At 36.4% G+C, this 23340-nt stretch overlaps 1 protein-coding gene across 1 annotated transcript; it reads right to left on the bottom strand.

Moving 5' to 3' along the window:
* Window positions 1–208: 208 nt before the first annotated feature.
* On the bottom strand, window positions 209–3286 carry LOC134660784 (catalase). Its single transcript, XM_063516573.1, has 2 exons — window positions 2969–3286; window positions 209–1685 (listed from the first exon to the last, which is right to left on the bottom strand). Exons 1-2 carry the CDS (start codon window positions 3023–3025, stop codon window positions 219–221), a joined length of 1524 nt encoding a protein of 507 aa, XP_063372643.1. The 5' UTR covers window positions 3026–3286; the 3' UTR covers window positions 209–218.
* Between the last annotated feature and the right edge of the window lie 20054 nt (window positions 3287–23340).

The raw sequence follows: 23340 nt of genomic DNA, 5'->3' as shown, positions 1-23340 counted from the left end.
AATAAAATAGAAGAACATAAATTATTACAAATTACAAAGAAAAAACAAGACGTTTAAAAATGCTTAAATGTAAGTATTATACCACAAATCCCCATCAATATAATAGGAAAATATTTATAATAATAATTGTAGGTACCTACCCAGGTACATAAAGATCGGCCCTTGGTTATTAGCACTGATAACATTTTATAGCACCATTCAATATTAATTGGTAATATTTACAAATTGGCATGGTATTTTTTGAAAGGGGCCAAGCCAGCCTCAACCTTGCTGCCTAGTTCCGGGTGGACTTGGGTAAAGATCTTGATGGCCCTCTCTTGGATGAAAGCCGCGGCATCCTTGAGGTGGCCTACAAAGTTCGAGATGGTACGCTGCTTTTCGGCATCATCAAACACCTGTTTGTAGAGCATGGTAGCTTGAGAGAAGTTATCTTCGGTTTGACCACTATCATAGCGGTCGACATCTCCGGTCAAGTTGTATCTAGGTTGCAGACGCTGTGCGCGGGGGCACTCTTGTGGCCCAGAGAATGAGTTAGGGAAATAATTCGGGCACCCTTCCTGGTTGGCAATAGCTTGAGGTCCATCGCGTTGGTAGTTAGAGACAGTGACACGGAATGGGCAGTTCACAGGGATCTGCAAGTAGTTGGCACCCAGGCGATGGCGGTGGGTGTCGCTGTATGAGAATAAACGACCTTGCAACATCTTATCGGGTGACGGCTCGATCCCCGGAACCATATTGCTTGGACTAAAGGCCAATTGCTCAACCTCAGCGAAATAGTTCTTGGGATTTCTATCCAAAACCAGCTTACCTACTGGGATCAATGGGTACTCGGAATGGGGCCAGACTTTGGTCAAGTCGAATGGATTAAATTTGCAATTCTCTGCTTGCGCCATGGTCATGACTTGGATGTATAATGTCCACGAAGGGAAGTCACCCTTGCCAATTGCATTATACAGATCTCTGAGGGAATAGTCAGGGTCGGAGGACGCCAGTTCAGCGGCCTTATCCGTGGGCAAGTTCTTGATTCCTTGGTTGGTCTTGTAATGGAATTTCACCCAGTGAGCCACTCCCTGAGCATTGACCAGTTTGAAAGTATGGGAGCCATATCCGTTCATGTGTCTGTATCCGTCAGGGATTCCACGATCACCAAATAGATATAAAACCTGATGGATTGATTCTGGCCTCAGAGTCAGGAAATCCCAGAACATGTCAGCATCCTTTAGGTGGGTTGCGGGGTTTCGTTTCTGGGTGTGTATGAAACTAGGAAATAGAGTAGGATCTCTGATAAAGAAGATAGGAGTGTTGTTCCCAACTAAATCCCAGTTACCGTCATCTGTGTAAAACTTGACGGCAAATCCTCTAGGATCACGAACAGTATCAGCCGAGCCGCTTTCACCGCCAACAGTTGAGAATCGGACTGCAATAGGTGTCCTTTTCCCAATAGTTTCAAACACTTTAGCAGCGGAGTACTTGCTTATGTCATGGGTGACCTCGAAATAACCAAACGCGCCGGCACCTTTAGCATGTACCACGCGTTCCGGAATACGCTCCCTATCAAAAGAAGACATCTCATCCAAGAAGTTGACATCTTGTAAGAGGGCGGGGCCGTTTTTACCAACAGTTTGGATCGCAGTCTTCACTCCTACGGGGCTTCCAGATTTGGTAGTGATGAAACCAGGGGAATCCTGAAAACAAAAAATAAGATTTTTAGTAAGTAACAAATAAAATACTAAATTGCAATGGCACTATTTTAACAGACTTCAAAAAGGAGGACCTTTTTGTGACGACGCTGGCGGATTTTTTTTTAACCTTTTTTTAATGAATGGTCAACCGGGATAAATCCTAAAAATTACGAATTGCGTCGATTTCGTTATTTCTCGTATACGATTGGTAGGAATAGGAACGCCCTCAATGTTTCGTTTCATTCTCTAAATTGCCGTTCTTTAAAAAAAACTCAAATAGACGCAATAATCCCATAGTGGCATTTACCACGGTCGACGTTACTTATGTTCCTTGATTTCTCGTAGACAGCTGGATGATTATAGGAAGGGGATTATACTTTACAGTTGGTCCAATGATATATTGATCTGAACTCTTCAAATATTATAGACTCACTTATAGTGATTTGAGTATGTTTTGTCCATTTGCTCTAGGTAAGTTGATAACAGACTTCTGGTGAAGTTGAACTGATGGTGAAGACCAATAAATAAAGGCATACCGTTTAGTGAAGTTTTTTTGATAATGGTAATTTAGTGATGAGCACTAAAGATTTATTTACATATATATGAAGAGAAGATATATAAGGATACACACTAAAGAGCAAACATTGATTTAAAATATTAAGCCGTAACATAAAAGCGTCATACAATCGCTTAGCACATTCAATGCGTAGGTATCGACATATTAGTATACAGGGTACAAAGTACAAGTAAAAAGTAATTACACTAATGCAAGGACACTTAAGTAAGTACCACAGAAATAAGCAGTCCTCTGTACATGATTTAATCGATACCTACTTATATCACTGCTGTAAAAGTCATCATCATCATTAATTTTGTCAAATATGTGTCCACTTTTGATAAACTGATAACACCGATTCGAGATAAAACGTAGCTAAAGGTCATCAAGTTTACTTAGTCACAATATCCAGAGCAAACAAACAGAGACAGTTAAGTTCTTAAACGACGCATTAAAAAGATACCTAGTAATGACTTTTCTTTATTAAACTCATAATAGGTACTTAAGTAAACAAGTTTTACGCGATAGGCAGGGAAATATTCAATCTTTAATTAAGAACAGGGAAAAATAGAATGGTCAAAACATAACCTGTAAAAAAAAATTGAATCGTTTTGATTATATTAATGGATTTTAGTATCCTCAAGATCTTAGTAACAAACGCAGTAATTAGGTAGCTAATAGTAGCTGTTATCGTACTTCATGTTAACGGCATTAATGACTAAGAACTTACTTTAAGAGTCTTCTTGTAGCCGACCAGCTGGTCTGAAGCCGGGTCTCTTGATGCCATGTTCTGAAGTCTTCTTGCAAGTCTAGTTCGGTGTAAAACGGAGCGACACACTGGACGCGTCCTGTGAGCGCAAATACCGCACTTCTGTTCGCGCGAGCCCCTTATATAGAGTTGGTGCCGATAAACAACTATCACACCAAACGAGTGCAACCGGTGACCGATTCAACGCACACTAGAATATCTACCTATTGAAGCGTTCGATATGTTTTACAAATAACACGCGATAACCAATACTGATCAGCTTTATAAACTTGATAAAAATTATTTCACCAAGAACACTAGGCAACACATTATGATAAAAACAGTCACGATCACGAAATAGACAAGCTTAAGGTTTTGATGTGACGTCACTGTGTTCGGGCCGTGAGTGGCAGAAAGCGCGATGATAAACACATCTAGGCGGCTCGCCCCCTCCCGCTCTCGCGCCGCGGCCTGCCTCAACCGGTCGCACCGGCTTGATGCAGACAGTATTGCAGTATTGCCAACATAAAAAACCCACCCATGGCAAAACTCTCACGCTACAAGAAGTACAATAGTAGGTACATTGTGCAACGAGGGGGATAAGTAAAATTTTTGCAAACGAGGTCGATAGATTCACGACAGCCGCAGAATTAAAGACTCGAGTTTGCAATATTTTTACCCCCGGAGTTACACACAATGTTTTTCATCACAATTGCAAAGAAAAACTAAATTTTAAGCGAAATAATTCATTTTTCCAAACATTCGTCCGCCATATTGTCATTAGGGGTTTTCATCAGCCACGATTGAAAATTGTGTAAAAATATTTTAAAAGACTATTATATTAATCAAATTAAATATTTTTAAACATACTTAAACAAAATAATTAATTTATAAACGTTAGTATTTTGAAAGTAATGCTTTATTTATACATACCTTTACTTTTAACAAGTATTTTACTTAAAACCTACTTGGTTCGCATGAATTAATGACATAGGTAACTTAAAAAAATGCTATAACTCCCGGGGAAAAAAATGGACTTTAACTCCCGCTGCACTTGCGTGAAATAGCACGCTTACTGCGCAAGTGTGATGCTGATCAAATGAAATAATATTATTTTCACCACACCAGTTCATAGAGGCTCTCTTTATGGTTCAAAAACTGATGAGAAAGATGCATTTTATCCACAAGAGTGGCAAAGTAGTTTGATAAAATTTTTGAGTTGTTTCCTTATGTTGGCTGATAGAATTTACTTGTAAATGATGATTTTATTGATAAAATTTAAAAACGTTAATTTGGTTTGATTGTTGATATTTTTAGGTATGTACCTACCGACCTATCAACAGCTGATAAAATACGCATGTTTTTGTCACTCATAGAACGATTTGCGTTCGGCCACCAATCATTACGTAAGTTAAACATAGCTAGTGGCAAGGTCGGGGCGCAAGTAACATACGATTTTGAATAAGTGCCGTATGAAATGGTACCTACTAGCTATTAAAGTTTTAGATTAATTACAATTCGGTATAAATTGAGGTAAAAAGATGGAAAAAGTTACATTTAGGAACTCTAATACCTTTAAACGAGCAATTCTTGTATATTTATTTATTTATATCTATATATATATTTCGGGGATCTCGGGAACGGCTCTAACGATTTCGATGAAATTTGCTATATGGGAGTTTTTGGGGGCGAAAAATCGATCTAGCTAGGTTTTATCTCTGGGAAAACGCACATTTTCCAGTTTTTATATGTTTTCCGAGCGAAGCTCGGTCTCCCAGATATTAATAGTTATATGAAATAACTTCATAATTTTCCGGTTAAATCAGTGTTTGACAAAATACTTATTTATTTAACGGGGGAGCAAAATTGTTGTTTACCTACCCATCGTCCTGATATAGTCTCGAGTCACCAAAAATCCCAAAGCGCTCGAGGTTGAATAAGCGTCTTGAGAATCTTGAGCGTTGCGAGGGTGCTAAGGCACGGGAGGTGTAAAACTTTGCTACCGCGTGTTACTACATTTTTCACCTTGCGGGGAAAATACTAGGTATACCTAAACAATTCTAATAGAAATTAATGCTTACCTATTTATATTGATCATGATCATCGAAAATCACCGCTTAAAAGTCCATATTTATCAGCGAAGATAAAGAAAAGCAACAACTTAAAATGTATATTGAAATCGAATTATTTATTTCAAGTGTTATACCCATATATGTAAGATTAGTTTTAAAAAATCTTAGAAACTATGTTAGTATCCATAATATAATTATATTTTTACATTACATTTAAATAAAAAAGTACCTACATAATACCTATTAAATTACTTTGCACTCTAGAGAATAAAACGCAATTATGCACAGTGCTTTCAAAGCGGATGTGAAAAATAGTTACAGTAGACATGTCAATAAAAAAATGGTATTGTTTTTAATTGGCTTAGGGCTATAAGATAATATAATGTATTAAATTTTGCCCGCGACCTTATCTGTATGGAATTAGTATTATATTAGCAGTTAGAGTAAGTATACGGCCTGGATAAAATCTAATAATGGCAATAATTTTGAACTAAATATGTTTAATTGCTTACTTCATTAATTTTAATTTCAATACATTAATTTTCTAATTTACACCCCCTTTTCGCCCTCTTTAGGGATGACTTCAGACTAGGGTTGCCAACCGTACTATATTATATAGTATTGTACTATATTTTGGCTCTCTGTACTATATACTTTTGGAAAAATATATAGTACGCTATAATACTATATTTCCGATTAAACGTATGTTACACTTATGTTTAGTATTTTATCTAAAAGTACCATATTTTTTTGAAATGTACTATATTTTTGATGCCCTATTCTGGAAAATACTATATTCTACCAAAAAATAGTTGGCAACCCTACTTCAGACATAAAAAATAGGTATCCTATGTCCTTCCCCGGGACTCAAACTATCTCTATGCCAAATTTAAACTAAATCCGTTCAGCGGTTTAAGCGTTAAGGGGTAACACACAGACAGAAAGACACAATTTCGCATTTATAATATTAGTATGGATTTAGGGTACAAGAAAAAAACATTAGGTATGTACTTAAGTAATTTAGCAACGCTGTCCTCTTTTCCACACAATTGCGTTTTTCACGCAATTGCGATTTTATAATTAAATCCTATCAAACTGAATATGAAGTATTGTCACAAGTCATTTACAATTGGCTATTAATTACCCACTCCTAATTATTATATAGGTTGTACTAGCTCACTGAATATACGCTATACAAGTAGGTAGCAAGTTTAGTTACATTACAACCAAATTAAAAAGTCGATAGTAGTAGTTATTTATTAACTCACATTTATAGACGGGTCTATCGCGAAATTTATTTTTTACCTTTATTTACCGACGTTGTAAATGTGAGTTAATATGTGTTCAAAACGCGAAAGTTTTAAATAAATATTATACCTAATAGGTCGTTATTTGTTTTATCTACAAGGGGGCAAAGTTGTTGTTTAACCTGTCGTGCTAATACTTAGTGAGTAGTACCAGAGCAAGTGAAGGATTCCAAAATTGGTTGGTTCGCATAGTGGAATCTTGAACCTTGCGAGGGTTTCAAGGCACGAGGGTTAAATAAATTTTACCCCCTAGTGAAACACAAAAAATTTCACCACACAAGGAAAATACTAATTGTAAAATATTAAACTAAAACAAAACAAATCGATTCAAAATGAATGTTATTAAATAAAAGTGAATTCTACCAGCAAACATAAGAAAACAACTCAACATTTTCATTTGATTACATGTAAATAAAATGCAACTTTCTTATCAGTTTTTGAACAATCAAGAGAGCCTTTTCCAGCTGGTGTGGTAATCTGTTCCATTGTGTCTATAATAAGGTGATTCCACCACTTGGCAAATAGGTACCTACCTACCAGATTAACATAGGTAATAAAGTTACTGTCGAATTGATCAGCTGTGTTACTTAAGGAGTTACTAAATAGTCAGGTGATCTCCTCTACGAGTCCAAATAAGATATGCAATCTAAATGTTTAATGATATTAACGGGTACAATCCGTTCAAGCTGGGTTGCACCAGGTGTGGTCACTGGTCACGGATGACTCACGTCCCAGCAAAATGTCAATGAAGATATACTTTAACAACACTAAACTACCCGAAATTAGTTTATAAACATGAGCTGAAAGCGAGCGCGCCGTAAGAAAGCAGATGTGTGTAATGACCAATGCACGTGCATTTCATACTTGGAGGATATAATCAAACGGAGACGCCATGTCTGTAATTTTCTGTACAAAACAGTCTGCCGATTTTTGCGGGGGAGGGGAACGTCAAATGTATGCGTAACGTAAAAATAGCCATGTCAGATAAACGTCAGTCCATACATTGTGTATGACCGTTGGCCGCCTATTTTCGACAGAGGGGAAAGCCTGTTAATGGCTACTCCGTTTAGTTGTATCCTCCAAGATTTCATACGACGTTTTTCAACAAACTTGCGAGGAAAAAACAAAACATATATGTATTATTCAAATTTTAATTGTTAAAACAGTAAAAGATAAATTTTCATAATAATGGTGCGTGGCTTCCACTTTGAACATCGAATAATTGCAGCAAAGCGTATAGGTACTCTCTTCTTCCTCGCGTTGTCACGGCTCATGGGAGTCTGGGGTCCCCTTTGACAGCTAATTTTAACTATTTTTTCAGTCAATTATGATGGTGGTATGTATGTCGGTTTTTGTTATGTTTTGATTATGTTATGTTAGTTTAATTATTTAATAATGCATGTAGTTTAAGAATATTGTACGCCTTAAAGGCAGGTTATAATGGACATTAAGTATTTTAGAACATCTGTATTACCTACATATAACTCACAATAAAGAAATTGAAATTGAAATTGATGGTAAAAAGCTAAAACTTATCGCAGCGTCAAATTTAAATATGATGTGTTCTTCATATTCAATACTTTAATTTGAAGTTTTCGTCAATATTTAAACTAAAAAGTTGTGAAACTAGCCCATGTAAATATAACCTAACCATCGCACCGCACTTATCGCTCAATCAATGATTGTAGGTAGGTATAATGAGCGAGCCATATTTCGGAGACACTATCTGTCACTATGTCCGCGAAAGAGCAACGATGCCCATTGCCGGTCGTAACATGTGGTTCCTGGCATAGAGAGCTTATAATATGTGTAACGATAAAGCAATGTATGCAACTGTACATAATTAGGCATTGCATTGAAACACTCGAGTGATCTTGTAAATAATTTTCCAAATCCGAACTGAAAATCTCCTTCATTTGAAATATTGAAGTCGGTTAAAGAAACCAATTTATCTACACAAGAAATGTAGAGCGAATTCAAAACAACCTCCTTTAGCAAAGTACAATAAGGAAGTACATACATTATACCTAAGCCAAGAATCTTATCATAATCTGATAAATATTATGATGTAGATTGGTATTCGATACGTTGTTTAAAAAAAATACCCGCCTACATTGATTATAAATGTACATATAAACAGATAAAAACCGGTCAAGTGCGAGTCGTACCGCGCTCCAAGGGTACATTACCCAATTTTTAACCATGTATTTTTTATGTGGAACGCGAATGAAATGTCTTTAAAAACCCGTAGGGGTCGGATCAAAAACTACGTAATTAAGTCTGACACCCTTGATTGCACATTTCTTTTCTAATAGGTTTTCCTGTCATCTAATAGGTAAAGAACTATTTTGTGTAATTTTTTCAAAATTTTAAACCCAGTAGTTTGGGAGATAAAGGGGGGGGGAGAATGGTAGGACAGACAGACAGACGCACGAGTGATCCTATAAGGATTCCGTTTTTTTCCTGATGTAAGTACCTCATTTAATAATATATGTACATGTATAGTTAGGTTGGATTCCAGTACTATGCCCGTTGTTGGATACCTATAGTCATGTTGTTTATATAAAATGAAGGTATCTACTTGCATATTGTTTTGCATTATGTTGTTTATCTTCCAACCTTTGCGGAGAGCAAGGTTAGTTTAATTTCAAGGTTAATGAAATTATTGATAATACCTAGTTGGTTCATAACTCATAACATCGAAAATAATTGGTTGTGCTAAACTTTCCACTTAATAGCATCTTTCACGTTTACACATTGCATGATTTGCATGGGCCAGTGGCGTAACGTAGCTAGGCGGGGGCGAATGGGGCCCTCGCCCAGGGGGCCGATTTTTGAATTTCGATCGCTCGATTTCGTCACTCGAAAATGGGTGGAAAATGGCGAAATGCTGATTTTTGAAATACGAGCGATAGAAATTGGGAATCTAGTGATATTGACCACTCGTTTTCAACTCTATTAGTAGAATTTACATGGCTAGTAGTGGAGATATTACTGAACGAAATACACGAAATCCAGCGGTCGAATATCAAAAATCGGCCCCCTGGGCCTCGCAAAGCCAACCTTTATATTGCCTTGCTATTTAATGATTGTATGGGCTCAGGTTTTGTTCAAAACTTATAAAATAATTAAGTTAATTAGGTACCTAAATGTAAAAAAAATCCCACCACTCCATAGTCTCCATACATTTAAAAGTCTGAGCCGGTGGCACCTTGCGACTGGCTGATGTCCCATCATTAGAGTGTAAACTACAACTAAGTATTACCTACCTATACTATACTTTATAACTTTTATAAGGTTTAGTCCTTCAACCGACCAGTGGTCCGGCCATACGGTCCGGCTAACACAGGAGGTAGGTACCTATTAAAATTGTTAACTCCACCTCCCTTATTGCTCAAAATGGGTATTATTTTATTTCTCATGCTCTGAAAATGGCTCATTGTTTATATGCAGCTGGTTGAAAGTGATACGTTCCGACCTTAGAAAGTTTTACCTACCTACTTTTTTTTTTAAGATTAGCAATCAAAACTCGTGTCAAAATGGATCCCATCAAAAACAATATCTGGGTGACCGAGCTTCGCTCGGAAAACATATAAAAACTCGAAAATGCGCGTTTTCATTCAGAGATAAGACCTAGCTAGATCGATTTCTCGCCCCCGAAAACCCCCATATAGTAAATTTCATCGAAATCGTTAGAGCCGTTTCCGAGATCCCCGAAATATATATATAAATAAATAAATAAACAAGAATTGCTCGTTTAAAGGTACATAATATAAGATTACATGTAAAAAGGTGCAAGTCTCGCAACGCTTCTAGTACAAAAAAAGTATTGAGATGTAAGTAATGTGAAACCAAGTCGGTTATTTTAATCAGTGCCAGGGGGTGTTAAAACCGTATCAATAAGATATCTTTAATTTGTAATACGTATAATGACTGTACCCAGTGTACATCATATGAGTGTAGTTTTATGTTTTAAATGTCAGAATTAGTTAACATGATAAATAGGTGCTACAGTGTGTCCACACTTCAAGATTTTAATTAATTATTTTGTTAGAAAATTACTTACTAAAAATAATTTTGATTAACTTTAATAACTGAGTTAGTGCATCGTGTTCTCGATCTTCAATTACTTAAGTCAAAATTACTTATTTTGTATTACGTCTTAGGTGTCACCCTGTATATATTACTGAAAATTCAGGTTTCTAGCTTCAGCCAGCACAAAATTACAGGACGTCGAAAATGGCCTGAATCGCTTCGAGAAAAGGATGGTACGGCCATGCCTCGTTGTTTTGCTCGACTTGGCGGGGGCACTACCGTGCCCCCAGATTTGTCGTATAATTTCCATTCTGATTTAAAAAATAACGATCCTTTTACCTAACTTTCGGTGCAAAATTACCTCAAGGAAAAACTTCAAGTTTTTACTTTGTCATGTTTCAAAATATTCCTTTCCCCGTATTGAACATTTCTGTCTCGAACTGACGCTCTCACTTCGTCAAACTATCTCGTCAGAAGTGGGTAGGTATCTATTATCTTTTACCCATTACTACGGAACAATTTGGTGTTCCGGACTTATGGGAGGCGCGCGCGGAGCCGAACCTAACGTGTCGAGGCCCTTTTAACAATTTAATGAGATATACATATATAAGTACCTAATGTAAGGGGTACACCAAGCGAATGCTGCCTAGCGAATGATGGATTAAAGACTGCTATGGGATAATTAAAAAACCAGACGTCTGCCTAATAAAACGGTATGCATATGATCAATCTACTATTATTTATTATGTTACCTATGATAATCCAAATTATATAAAGTCTATTTTAAAAGATTGTGTTTAATGTATTTGTGTTAGGCAATAAAATGTGTAATAATTGAATTAAATTTTAATTTGGCATACAATCATTTTTTATTTACTTAATCATAACCATGTAATTTTAAATAAAGTGTAGCTTTCCATTGAGCTCAAAATAGCATTCAACATTTAACACGGGAGATATTTTTGAATTCGAGCCATAATAAAACAAAACAACAAAAGATAAAGGTAGTCGCAATATTAAGAACAAATATGGCACCTCAACTCAACATGCATGGGTTTAGAGTTGAAAATGCAATACCTACGTCTAAAGTGTAGATAATAAATTTACTTAGCAACAGTTGTGTTTAAATTAGACATACCCACATGCCTATCTATATATAGGTTACTAAATATTTTTGTTCGTATGGCTTTGCCTATTTTCACACGTAAATTGCCTAGCTAGTACATGTCAGTTACTTTAGTTTTTATTAATTAGCTATTTTAACTTGTTAATTAGCTACATGCTCTCTTTAGTTTAATTTTTATCGTGTAACTACTAGGTATTTTCACTATTTTATAAAACAAGCAACAACGGTTGCACTCCGGGAGTGCCGATAGAAGTTAATTCATCTCACTATGTTACCGACGCCCGGTAACACGATACATACGTTTAGCGGAGGTATTCTATTTATTTATTTTAAGTATATTATTATCATTCTTAAATAAGATCACGCTTTTTCATTGACATATGAAGGGTCCACGGAAAGAACATGTCTAGTCACATTTTTCGGAAAATGAGATTTTTATCTCAAAATGAAGAGCTCTTAATGAACTATTAGTTATATCTTTTGCTACCACTGTATAATAAATGTAACACAAGTTTATTTTTAGTTAAATAATACCTAGTCACGGAATTACCATACGTTTTGACATTGTTCCAAATTTTAAAACCGCGATTACTCAAAATGTCACTAGTGTAGACATGTTCTTTCCGTGGACCCTTCATGTTTATTTACATACTGCCATGACAACGTCAAATTATTTGAACATAGGTAAAGAGTCTTGAAAATGAGTCCGCAACATAAATGTCAAATAACATTGAGTTTTTCTTTATTGATTTAAATGCCATCTAAATTATGAGTGGCCATCTAAACCTTACGCCCCTTACGGTCACGTGATCGCCTTACGCTGTCTCGAGTTTATCATTTTTTCCCCACCTCAAAAAGTGCCCAGCGCCGCTAAAGAAATTTTCACTTCAAAAAATCTATTATATTTGGTTTAACTAGATGGGTACATAAGTGGGTACATACCTTTTTTTTTATTGGGAGGAAAATCCGTTGTGGATACCTCCGCACCGCAGGGACAGCGCGGAGGTTGTCGGACTTTCACCGACTAAAAACCTCCCAGTTGTCCTCCTCGGCGCATTTCGGACGGCTCTGGGATCTCCAATGAACGCGCCAGTGCCGTCCTAGCATTATGCCCCTTTATGGGTCCCCTCTTTTTTCAGTCGCAGTCCCTAGCTGCGACCGTCTCCGACCCCGAGGACCCCTTTTACGACAGGCAGGGGATGCCGTAGCCGTATCTTTCGCCCGGGCTACAGGGCGCAACTACGTATGATACCTACCTAACCCTTCATTTTCGGTTTTATATTTTACACCCATCTCGGTTCATTTTGTTTACCTTATGTTATGGCATATTTTTTTATTAAATATGATATTTAGTAGTATGACGAAACTGTATTATTTAGTCAGCAAGTCACGCCAAACTCTTTGACACGCTAACAACTTAACACTTCGCCATGTGTTAATAGTGTAAAACTGTTAAGACGCTTACTTCACCTTGCAAAATACTCTTTATTTCCAGGAAACGAAGGTACATGTAGGTACAGGAAGACTCAGAAACATTGTACTCAAATATTCTTTCCTGAAATCATTGCGCAATCAAGTAAATAGGTACCATATTGGCCTGACATTAAGCTACATCGTCACTAAAGGGTATCGTAAAGTAATTACCTACGTTGATCCATTTTTAAATTGAGTCCAAACGTTTAGTTAAGATAAGATAAACCATTTGTCTTTTATACTGGCATGAGACGAAATAAAGAAACAAATTACGACTTTGTAACAACTTAGCATATGAATCACATGATAAAGGCATCATGATTTGTAAATTTATGGAGTACCTAGACTACCTAGTATGGAGGAATGTGATGTATAATTCATTAAATAGTCGAGGATAGTTAGAAGTAAGCTATGATGCTGTGCCCTTACAGGGTCCATGTGAGACATTGTACATTTATTCTGACATCTATACTGTACCATGGTAAAGCAATAAAGAATTATTATTATTATTATTATTGGTATTTCTTTATTTTTCTCTCCAATTGGAGGAAGTTTTGTTTCCATATCCGCGGGCTTTTGGCCAAACGAATATAGAAATGTATTTTCGACTCTATTGTTCTAAAGCTAGAAATTTCCGAACTATTCTACATGTGTTTATAATGGCAGCTTTTTGTAGGATTATGTACGTGAGTGGGTAAATATCAAGAGTCTTGAGGCTGGAATGCAGAGTGCGGGGGATAACACCTGTGGATGAAATGATGATCGGAATAGTTTTAACTGTGTTCACTCGCCATTGGGTTTTAATCTCTATAGACAGGTCTGTATATTTACTGATCTTTTCAGTGTGTGTAGAGGTGAGGTTGTGGGTGTTAGGAATAGCAACGTCGATCAGATATACAATTTTTGCGGTTTTGTCATGAAGGGTAATATCAGGGGGCCGATTTTTGAATTTCGATCGCTCGATTTCGTCACTCGAAAATCGGTGGAAAACGGCGAAATGCTGATTTTTGAAATACGAGCGATATAAATTGGAAATCTAGTGCCATTGACCACTCGTTTTCAATTCTATTAGTAGAATTTACATGCCTACTATTGGAGATATTACTGAACGAAATACACGAAATCGAACAGTCGAAATTCAAAAATCGGCCCCCTGGCCTGTTGTAGTGGATAGTTCTGTCTGTAATTATAGTTCTGTCCCAGTAAAGTTTGTAATCGGGTGACTCTAGTACAGTTTGCGGAGAGTATTTGTAGTAATATGGATCGGCATGCTCCTGTAATATGTTGTATTGTTATTTCCTTTATCCATTTAATTTCTCAGATTAGGTTATTTATAATATGGATATAAAAATAAAATACAAAAACACTTACAAAAACAATACAAAATACTTATAAACATATTATAAAAAACCTAACCTAGGGTGCCGCCAGCAGCGGGGCAAGGCCCAAGCTGCCGGTGGTCAGGGCCGCAGAGAGAGGAACCGGCGGACTATCCGCGCCGTGTCCAAGATCACCGCCTTCTGCATCCGGCCCTTGATCCAACCACCTAGCGAGAGTCTCTCAAGATTATGTTATTATTATTATGAGGCTTCTAGGTTCTTACTTAGGTCACGTTAAACTCATAAAAGCCGAACGCTTATAGATACGATTCCCACCTATTCGTATTTTGAAATAAACACCCAAGCAACATTAATACATTTATTTATTTATACAATTAACCAAAAATACAAGTGATAACCTGGTCGTATTAAGTATAATATGTGGACCATATTACACTTAATACGACCGTGAATGATATAGCAAATAGGTATGAAAGTATTATACTCAGATCAGCAATACACTGTATAGACAAGTACTCCGTCGCTGGTGGCTGCTAGATGGCAAAAGAGGTCGCTCCCGCCTTGTGCTTGGCCTTATATGAAGTTGGGTTTGACAGCTCCGGATGTACGTCACACGCAGTGTTGCCAAGATCATCGAAGGGGTGTTGCCAAAATGCCGCGGCGACAACAATTTAAATGTAGATTTTGGGTAGATTCTTAGGTCATTAATTTTGGTAGAATTGTAGTCGTTTATACGGATACCTATACATAGGTACGTAGGTAGGTACATATAGGTAATGAAATTAATTAATCCCCTATGCGGATACATAGCAGAATGTGCAAGTCGCAAAATGAGCACTAGTGCAAATCGCAGAAGGTGCAGGTAGTAAAACGTGCAGATCGTAAAACGAGCAGGTCGCAAAATGTGCAAATCGTACAAAGTGCAGGTCGCGAAATGTGCAAATCGTAAAAAGTGCAGGCCGCATAATGTGCAAATCATAAAAAGCGCAGGTCGCCAAATGTGCAAATCGTAAAAAGTGCAGGTCGCGAAAGGTGCATATAGTAATGTCGTTTGCTTTGTGTGTCGTCCCTAGTTAAACTGCATGGTACAAAGTCCAACGGGCATATTTCAAAGCACTGCCTCATAAATTATTTGCTCATAAAACAAGGTCACGATAAGGTATCAAAATAATAAAAAAGATAGCAGGTTTGTTTCAAAATATTTTAACATTCGGTAATCAACAGAAGCCTTATTGGCAACGATTACGCTTTTTGGACCTGTAGAATCTGAGCTCTATTTCAAAATCTACACATTTTGCGACTTGCTCATTATGCGATCTGCTTGCACATTTTGCGATCTGCTCATTATGAGATCTGCACATTTTGCGATCTGCTCATTATGAGATCTGCACATTTTGCGATCTGCTCATTATGAGATCTGTACATTTTGCGATCTTCTCATTATGAGATTTGCACATTTTGCGATTTGCTCATTTTACGTAGCCTGCACATTTTGCGACTTGGACATTCTGCTATGTATCCAAATTAATGGATAAATAAAAATCCCATTTTAATGTTTGTCAAAAGAGAAGCGGGTGTAAATTCTAGTTTCAAATCTGAATTAAGTAGATACAAATAGTTCTTTCAGACCGGGGTTTGAAAGAACTATTTGAAGCATTTTATTTTCAAGGTAACTTGGGCCAGTTGGGCCTCGCGCTCGCAGGAAAGTCGTATCGTTGAATTTTTTTTCTAACTACCCCGATTTTCATTTCTCTTTCATTTAAGTAAATCAAAGATAAAAATTAATAGACAAAACATTTCTATCAGACCGCCCTCGACGTGCATTATGTAAGAAAATTTATACGTATTATCAGTAAACTTTTATCCGTGTTGTTCTTTGGTTTATCTACGCTGCACAAACACGAAGTGAAAAGTCACCGTGTATAGGTATCATGCATTCGATAGCAACATGCTTTCAATTTTGTTATTGCACCAACCAAACACACTGTAATCACCTTCAACTTGACCGGTCGTCGTAAGGGGAAATCTATTTGCATACATTTGAATGTATTAAAGCTCAGCGACTTCGACATCGAAAAACATAAAAATACTCCCGAAGTTAGGTAGGTAGGTATTTCTATAGGTATCGTACAGTCAGCAGCAGAAGTTGCTAAGCGGGCGAGGTGTTCAAAATTAACCTTGATCCGCACTTATTCTATTAACATTAAAGTCGCCTGATGACTGTACTAGAAATTAAAGTCCCAATTCTGGCCTGGAATGCCCATTCCCCAAATGTCCCAGTACCCGTATTTACTTAGAAACAGTTACTTACATTTATTTATACAAACGGCCAAGTGCGTGTCGGGCCACGCATGATGGAGGGCTCCGAACCTTCACAGTATTATGACCTCAAGAAAGCGAAGAAGAATGCGTGGTTAAAATAAATAAATAAATAAATATTGTAGGACAATTTAACACAAATTGACTAAGATTAGATTAGATTAGATTCATTTATTTCTTATTGAAAATGCCCCACAGTAAGCTCTAAGCTGGGGAAATCTGTCGGGTTACTCGTGCCCACGGTGTAGGCATGTACCTACATAGATAAGTACCTACGTCTAAATACATTTATGTAGTAGGTATCTGAAAATATTCATAACGCGTTTGTTTTACAAACTAATTTTTAATTCTGTCAAATCTTTCAATGAAGGGACTGAAAAGAGAATATCATGTATCCGGCGATATAATATACAGCTGGTCAACCAAATTTTGTCAGTAAAAAAAGGCGCGAAATTCAAATTTGCTATGGGACGATATCCCTTCGCGCCTACATTTTTCAAATTTGCCGCCTTTATCTACTGTCAAGATCTGGTTGACCAAGTATATTTAGGTTATTTAGGTACAGTCACCAGCAAAAATATATGACTGTGGGCAGCCGTGCAAAAATATCTGATGCTCCATTGGAGGCATAAGTATATGACGACACTACCTCGGTAAAAATATGTGATGCTTTGTGGCCGGCAAAAACATCGTTACTCTGTATCCGCATAAATATCGGATCGGATCGCTTAAAAATATTTGATTACTCATAAAAATCAAAATTATGTGATTACTCTCAACTGGCATAAATAGCTCTCGCAATGTGAATGCAAATACATCGGATGGCAGACGGACCGCCTATATATCTGACACGAAATTATGAAATATGTCATCAATCGGCAAAAATGAACCATACCTGGATAGCATAGAGCCTTACATTGTTTGAAGTGATTTGACAATTCACGAAAAGAGTGCAGACTTGTCATTGCATATGTCTGTCTCACATATTTCATTTGCAATTTTAAATTGTGACATAATTCAGGTAGACTTTTAATAGACAATGTGTAATAAACCTCCTTCTTACATAAAAAGAATGATGAAGAGGTCAACCTGTGAGACTGACAAGGACAAACAATAATAGCGCTTTCGCTGCTACTCCTACTGAAAGATACATAAGACTATCCCGTTTTGTCATTTCCCCCACCCCTCATGCCAGATCCAGTTATATACTAGAATTACTAGATTCATGATTGCAATACGTTACAATTCAAAATTATATCCAGCCAGCCTATTATGGATAGCTTTATCCATCTTTATCCACGTGATAAAATAACTGTCACTGTTTAACACCGTGGGAAAGAAAGTGACGGACACCGTTTTATCACGCTGTCACGTAGACAAGAACGACCATCATATCCGTACAGTTTATTCCGTCAAATCGATGATAGAATACAATGTGAGACAGACATATACAATGACATTACAATGACAAGTCGGCACTCTTTTCGTGAATTGTCAAATCACTTTATACAATTTACGACTCTATACCAAACATGTATGGTTCGTTTTTAAAGGTCGATAACATATTTGTGATTTTCCAACGTGTCAGATAAATAGGCGGTCTGTCGTCCATCCGATGTATTTGCTTTTGCAGTGGAGAGATATTTATTCTAGACGAGAGTAATCACATAATTTTGAATTTTATGAGTAATCAAATATTTTTAAGCGACCCGATCCGATATTTATGCGGATACGGACTAACGATATTTTTGCTGGTCACAAAGGATCACATATTTTTACCGAGGTAGTGTCGTCATATACTTATGCCTCCAATGGAGCATCAGATATTTTTGCACGGCTGCCCATAGTCATTTATTTATGCTGGTGACTGTACCTATAGGTCATTAGTGTTAGTGTCGAGTCGAGGCGGCGTATGAAGCGATTTGCTGACCTGAGTACGTATTGATTTGAAACCGGTGTCCTTGGGAAACCGTATAATTTACTTAATACGAAGCAAGAAAATGTCATGATCGATACTTAATGTTAGTAACATACCAATTTGATAAAATAAGGTCGGCCAACTGCATTTATGGGGCAAATGCGCGAAAAATCGCGCTTTATTACTTAAAATAATCAATAAATTCTCGATGATATATATATATATTAAATACTGGGTTTTTTATTCAATATACTAATCATATTTTTTTTTATTGTATGGAATATGTGCATAAATGTAGAGATGTTGTAAAAACTAAGAAAGGAATGGTATTTGATTTCCGGAGAATGTATAGGTACGCAAATTACGGTGGCCACATTTTTATGTCGACGTGACTAATATAATTCCTATAGATAACTCTACTTTGTTATCATACTAAGGCCTTTTTGAAATAATCACTGGGAAGATAATGATTTCGATGTACACATCAGGTTAATTTTTAATGGGGCACTGTGAACACAGGTATCCGATCCCACGCTTGCTACGCCTAAAAAGTCTAAAAAGACCTTCCAAATAAACAATTATTGGCATTTACAAATTTTGGAAGAAATTTACAGTCGGCGACAAAATCGTAAATTTTGTCAAAAAATTATTTTGATGCCAATCGGTTCCATTACTATTCAGGATCAAGAGACCAGTGGCCTATTTTATAAAGCTACAAGTTACAATTTAGAAGCGGAAGTCTCTTTCTAAACTTATGTGTTAGAACGAGACTTCCGCTTGTAAATTGTAACTTGTAGCTTTATAAAATAGGCCACAAATCGTATGAAAAAAGTTGATTTTTTCCATTTAACAGCGTCAGGTTGGTTAAGTGAAACATTGGGGTGAAGGGCACACAGACATTGTGCTAGCCGAGTACTCCTAAGAATCTTAGAATTGGACCAAGCAATTCTACATGGCATTTGCAATTTTACAAAGACAAAGTGTGATTATGTACCTCTACCTATTCCTTAATGTCAAATTTCTATGAAAATATGACATAATAAATACCTATAACGACACTTCCTCTCTTTGTTCTATCCCAGTTAGTGCAAAATTAGCTTAGATAATCTATATCTCAAGGAATTATTTTGTTTTTATTTGTTTCCGGCTTGTTTTTACCCTCATATAATATATATTATGTACCTATAGAATTCTACTGACATAAATAAATCATAACATGAACATAACGTTTACTTGATCGTTTTATACATACGAGTATTGCCTGTGAAAAGATATGAGCTTGATCATGTATTTTGCAGACTTTATTATTTTCTGTACTTAGGCGTTAGTGCGATTTTTTATGTTTACTTTTCTGTAAAGCATAAAAATAGAGTTAGACAGATTGAGCCCTTTGAATATAAAATACTTTTTTTATAATTTCATATATTAGGTTTTCCTTATTATCAAACCGACAAAACTCCTGATAAAACGTTCCATATCAACATTTATTTTGTCTTCCTTGTCTCTGACTGACCCATTTCGAGTCATAATTTCATAATAGGTCTGTCTGACAATTGGCTACTTTCCTACTAGTCAAATCAGCTTCTTTTTTAGAACTGTCAAAACGATTTTCTAATATCGATTTTTTATGAAAACGTGTGTAGTGACGTCACGGTCAACTCGCCTACATTTTATGTTTCAATCCAATTTATTAAATAGAAATAGTATTTAAAAATAACTGTTATCTATATTTTTCTAATAATTATCTGGTGCTTTATTTCGTGCACGGTGTGAAATAATTTATTTTAAGTAGAGGAAAGTACCCAATTTACATGGCGCATTCACCTAGACGGGTCGGTACAGTCACCTGCAATAATACGGTGAGTGTAACACATTATAACAGGTGACTGTACAAGCAGCACCTGTGTGTTTCAGAAATTAGCATGGTGTACTGATGAGTAATTCTGGAGCATAGGAATCTACGTCTGACAATCTACAAGAGAGTTAGAGACAAACCAAAGAAAGTCTGCAGCGCAATAATTTGACATCGAATTAAAAAACTACATATGGCAATGTTTTTTAAGCAGTCAGTAAACGTCATGCACTATGGTATGTTTGTCAAAATCGTTTAAATATTCATTGTGTTTTGTGATGAACGGAATAAACATGGTGAAACCTTACAAAACCGGCGTGCGGGAGTTACTTTTCCGCATGACGAATAATTTTACACTTGTAAAAAGTCAGCACGAGGCGATTCAAGCTGAAAAACGACAATGTTTACAAAATTTGGAGTTGATGACGGGTAAGTGGAATGAAACATCTTAATACTTCACCATATGTACCTACTTAGATAATATAATATTGGTTTAGACTAAGGTTTCACAGCAAATTGAACACACCTAATAGGTATAGGCATACTTATGATTCTTATGAACTTCCTCTAACATTTCGAGAAACTCATTGGTACTAGCCGGGTTTTGAGCTCGAACCCACAACCTCCATGCTTATGCTCACGGCATGGGTACCTACTAGTTAAAGCTAAAATTAATTTTTAATATACAGGGTGTCCCAAGAAGTAGTGATATACTGAAGCTGGGAGGTAGAGGACCTAGAGGGCTATCTGAATCACCCCCATGTATGTTCCGCGATTTTTCGTATTTTCGGAGTTATGATTTTTTTTAATTTTTCACCTATCGCCGAGTACGATGAGATTTTTATTTATGGTGACGTGAATTATTGCGGTAGATGCTTGATTTTTTTTGTGTGCTAAGCTGATAGATAGGCCAATTCAGTATGGTAACATTTACTATCGTTAGATCTTTGAATGGAATTAAAAAAAAATTAATGCCAAGAAAGATAAAATTACCCAGTATGTTCACAACTTCAAGGGCGCTTAGAAAAATAAAACATTCAGTATATCACTACTTCTTGGGACACCTTGTATGTTTATTGTTTTAATGGTTTATTTCGTTTTTCCGAAAACTTTAGTTCGCAAATTGCGGGCAATTTCTCTGTCAATCTAATTACGCCTTAATGGGAGTAAAAGAGAAAGATGCTCGCATATTGAGAACTTCGGTGTTCGCGGTAGGCCCTCTGTACCTATTTACCGCCGTCGCGGATATTACAAAAGCTTATTAATTTTGATGAAGCCAAATGTCACATTCTCCCAATATTATTTATCAATATTAGTATATGTCTACATATTAATAGTGACATCTATTGTTGGAATGAAATTTATTTTACCATAAAAATTAAGCTGTGCATACAGCAAAATTTTTTCATAGACGGTAAATATGGTAGAAATTTCACAAGTATCAAGACTATTTAATCCATTTTCTGTGGTGTTGTCGCATACTGATTTTTAAAAACTACTTTTAATCTAGCGCTGCAGACTTTCTTTGGTTTGTCTCTACGCTTTTGCTGAAACTTGCTTTTGCAATGTTTTACGAACAACTACTAAACAAATCTCTGGATACAAGTAAGGTGTATTCGGGTAATTTCGTATTAAATTAAGTATCTAATGGATTTATTCCTTTTGTTATTTTCCTCCTGATGGATCGTCCGTCAAACTAACTCATTCATCTAATTGGTTACTTTCTATCCTCTTCAACAATATAGGTATCTAGTATTGTTTCACTAGTGGGCAAAGTAGTTGATTAACATGAGGGGGTTAATCAACTATTTTGCTAGTATTGATAACCGAGCCAGCGAGAAATTCCAAAAGTGAACCACTAACGTAGCTAATCTTGAGCGTTGCGAGGATTTAAAGGCACAAACGCGAGGAAAATACTACCTGTAAAAATACAAATCTACTCCAACTTCATTATATACTTAGGTTTGATGCAAAAGGGATATTTATTTAAGGGGTGTAACGAAAAAAAACTGTAATCTTCAAATGAAAAATTTATGGATTGGTAAGGATTTTTGGATTTTAGGATTACTACTTTTAATTTAAATAATTATCAGTATTTATTATTATTCTATTTTCTGTAGGAGTGATAGGCAGCTTTTTCCTAGCGCCTTCAGTGACAGCTACTTACGGACCCGTTTTTCATATTTGCCTGCACCATCCCAACACATGCTGGATATGTCAAAGTTTTTTGGCTGTTTACTCCTTCTCTTTTAATACACTCTTGATTTGAACCCATTAATAGTCGAGAGAACGGCACTGCAGGAAACTGCAGCAAAGTAAGACCAGGTAAGGTGGTCTTACTTTGCTCATCGTCTATTAAAAAATGTGACTTTTTGTACGAAGGAAATTGTATGCTTTTTGACTTGGCCTATAAATTAATAACGCAAATTTTCGATTCCTCTAGCTATCCTCCTAAGGCCCAGCCATATAAACGAAACATCCAAAATTTACCACTGAAATTTGAACCTAAATTGTAGGAAATAGAGTCGTGTTTGCGTTGTTTGAAAATTGAACGAAACAAAGCAAAAGCGACTCTGTTCCAATTGAACATGGTTTAAATTACATCGAACTGAATAGGTACTATCGGTAGGACCTTGGGCCTTAGGAGGCTATCCTAACTTTTGAACGAATCTAAATACTGTGTATTTTGTTTATAGTTCGTTTCACTTTAGCCGAATATTTACCCCAATTTTTCACGATAAATATGACGGGCATGCGGGGGCGGGCGCAAATTCTATTAACAATATTTCTGATGGGTCACTTGTTCCTAGAGGTCTGCCGCTTCGAGACCTCTGTTCAAGAGACAAATGACTAAATTAGTAGTTGGTTATTATGAAATGCACGAATCTCCGAGGTTATTTTAAGTATCGAAA

This window comes from Cydia amplana, chromosome Z, assembly GCF_948474715.1.
Source record: "Cydia amplana chromosome Z, ilCydAmpl1.1, whole genome shotgun sequence".
In the NCBI taxonomy this organism is placed as follows: Eukaryota; Metazoa; Arthropoda; class Insecta; order Lepidoptera; family Tortricidae; genus Cydia; species Cydia amplana.
This window is presented reverse-complemented; position numbering and strand designations above follow the sequence as displayed.

Coding starts and splice junctions, on each gene's coding strand:
- LOC134660784 (XM_063516573.1), bottom strand. CDS start 3,025: ATGGCATCAAGAGACCCGGCTTCAGACCAGCTGGTCGGCTACAAGAAG. Junction 1,686..2,968: donor GCTACAAGAAGACTCTTAAA/GTAAGTTCTTAG, acceptor TTTTGTTTTCAG/GATTCCCCTGGTTTCATCAC.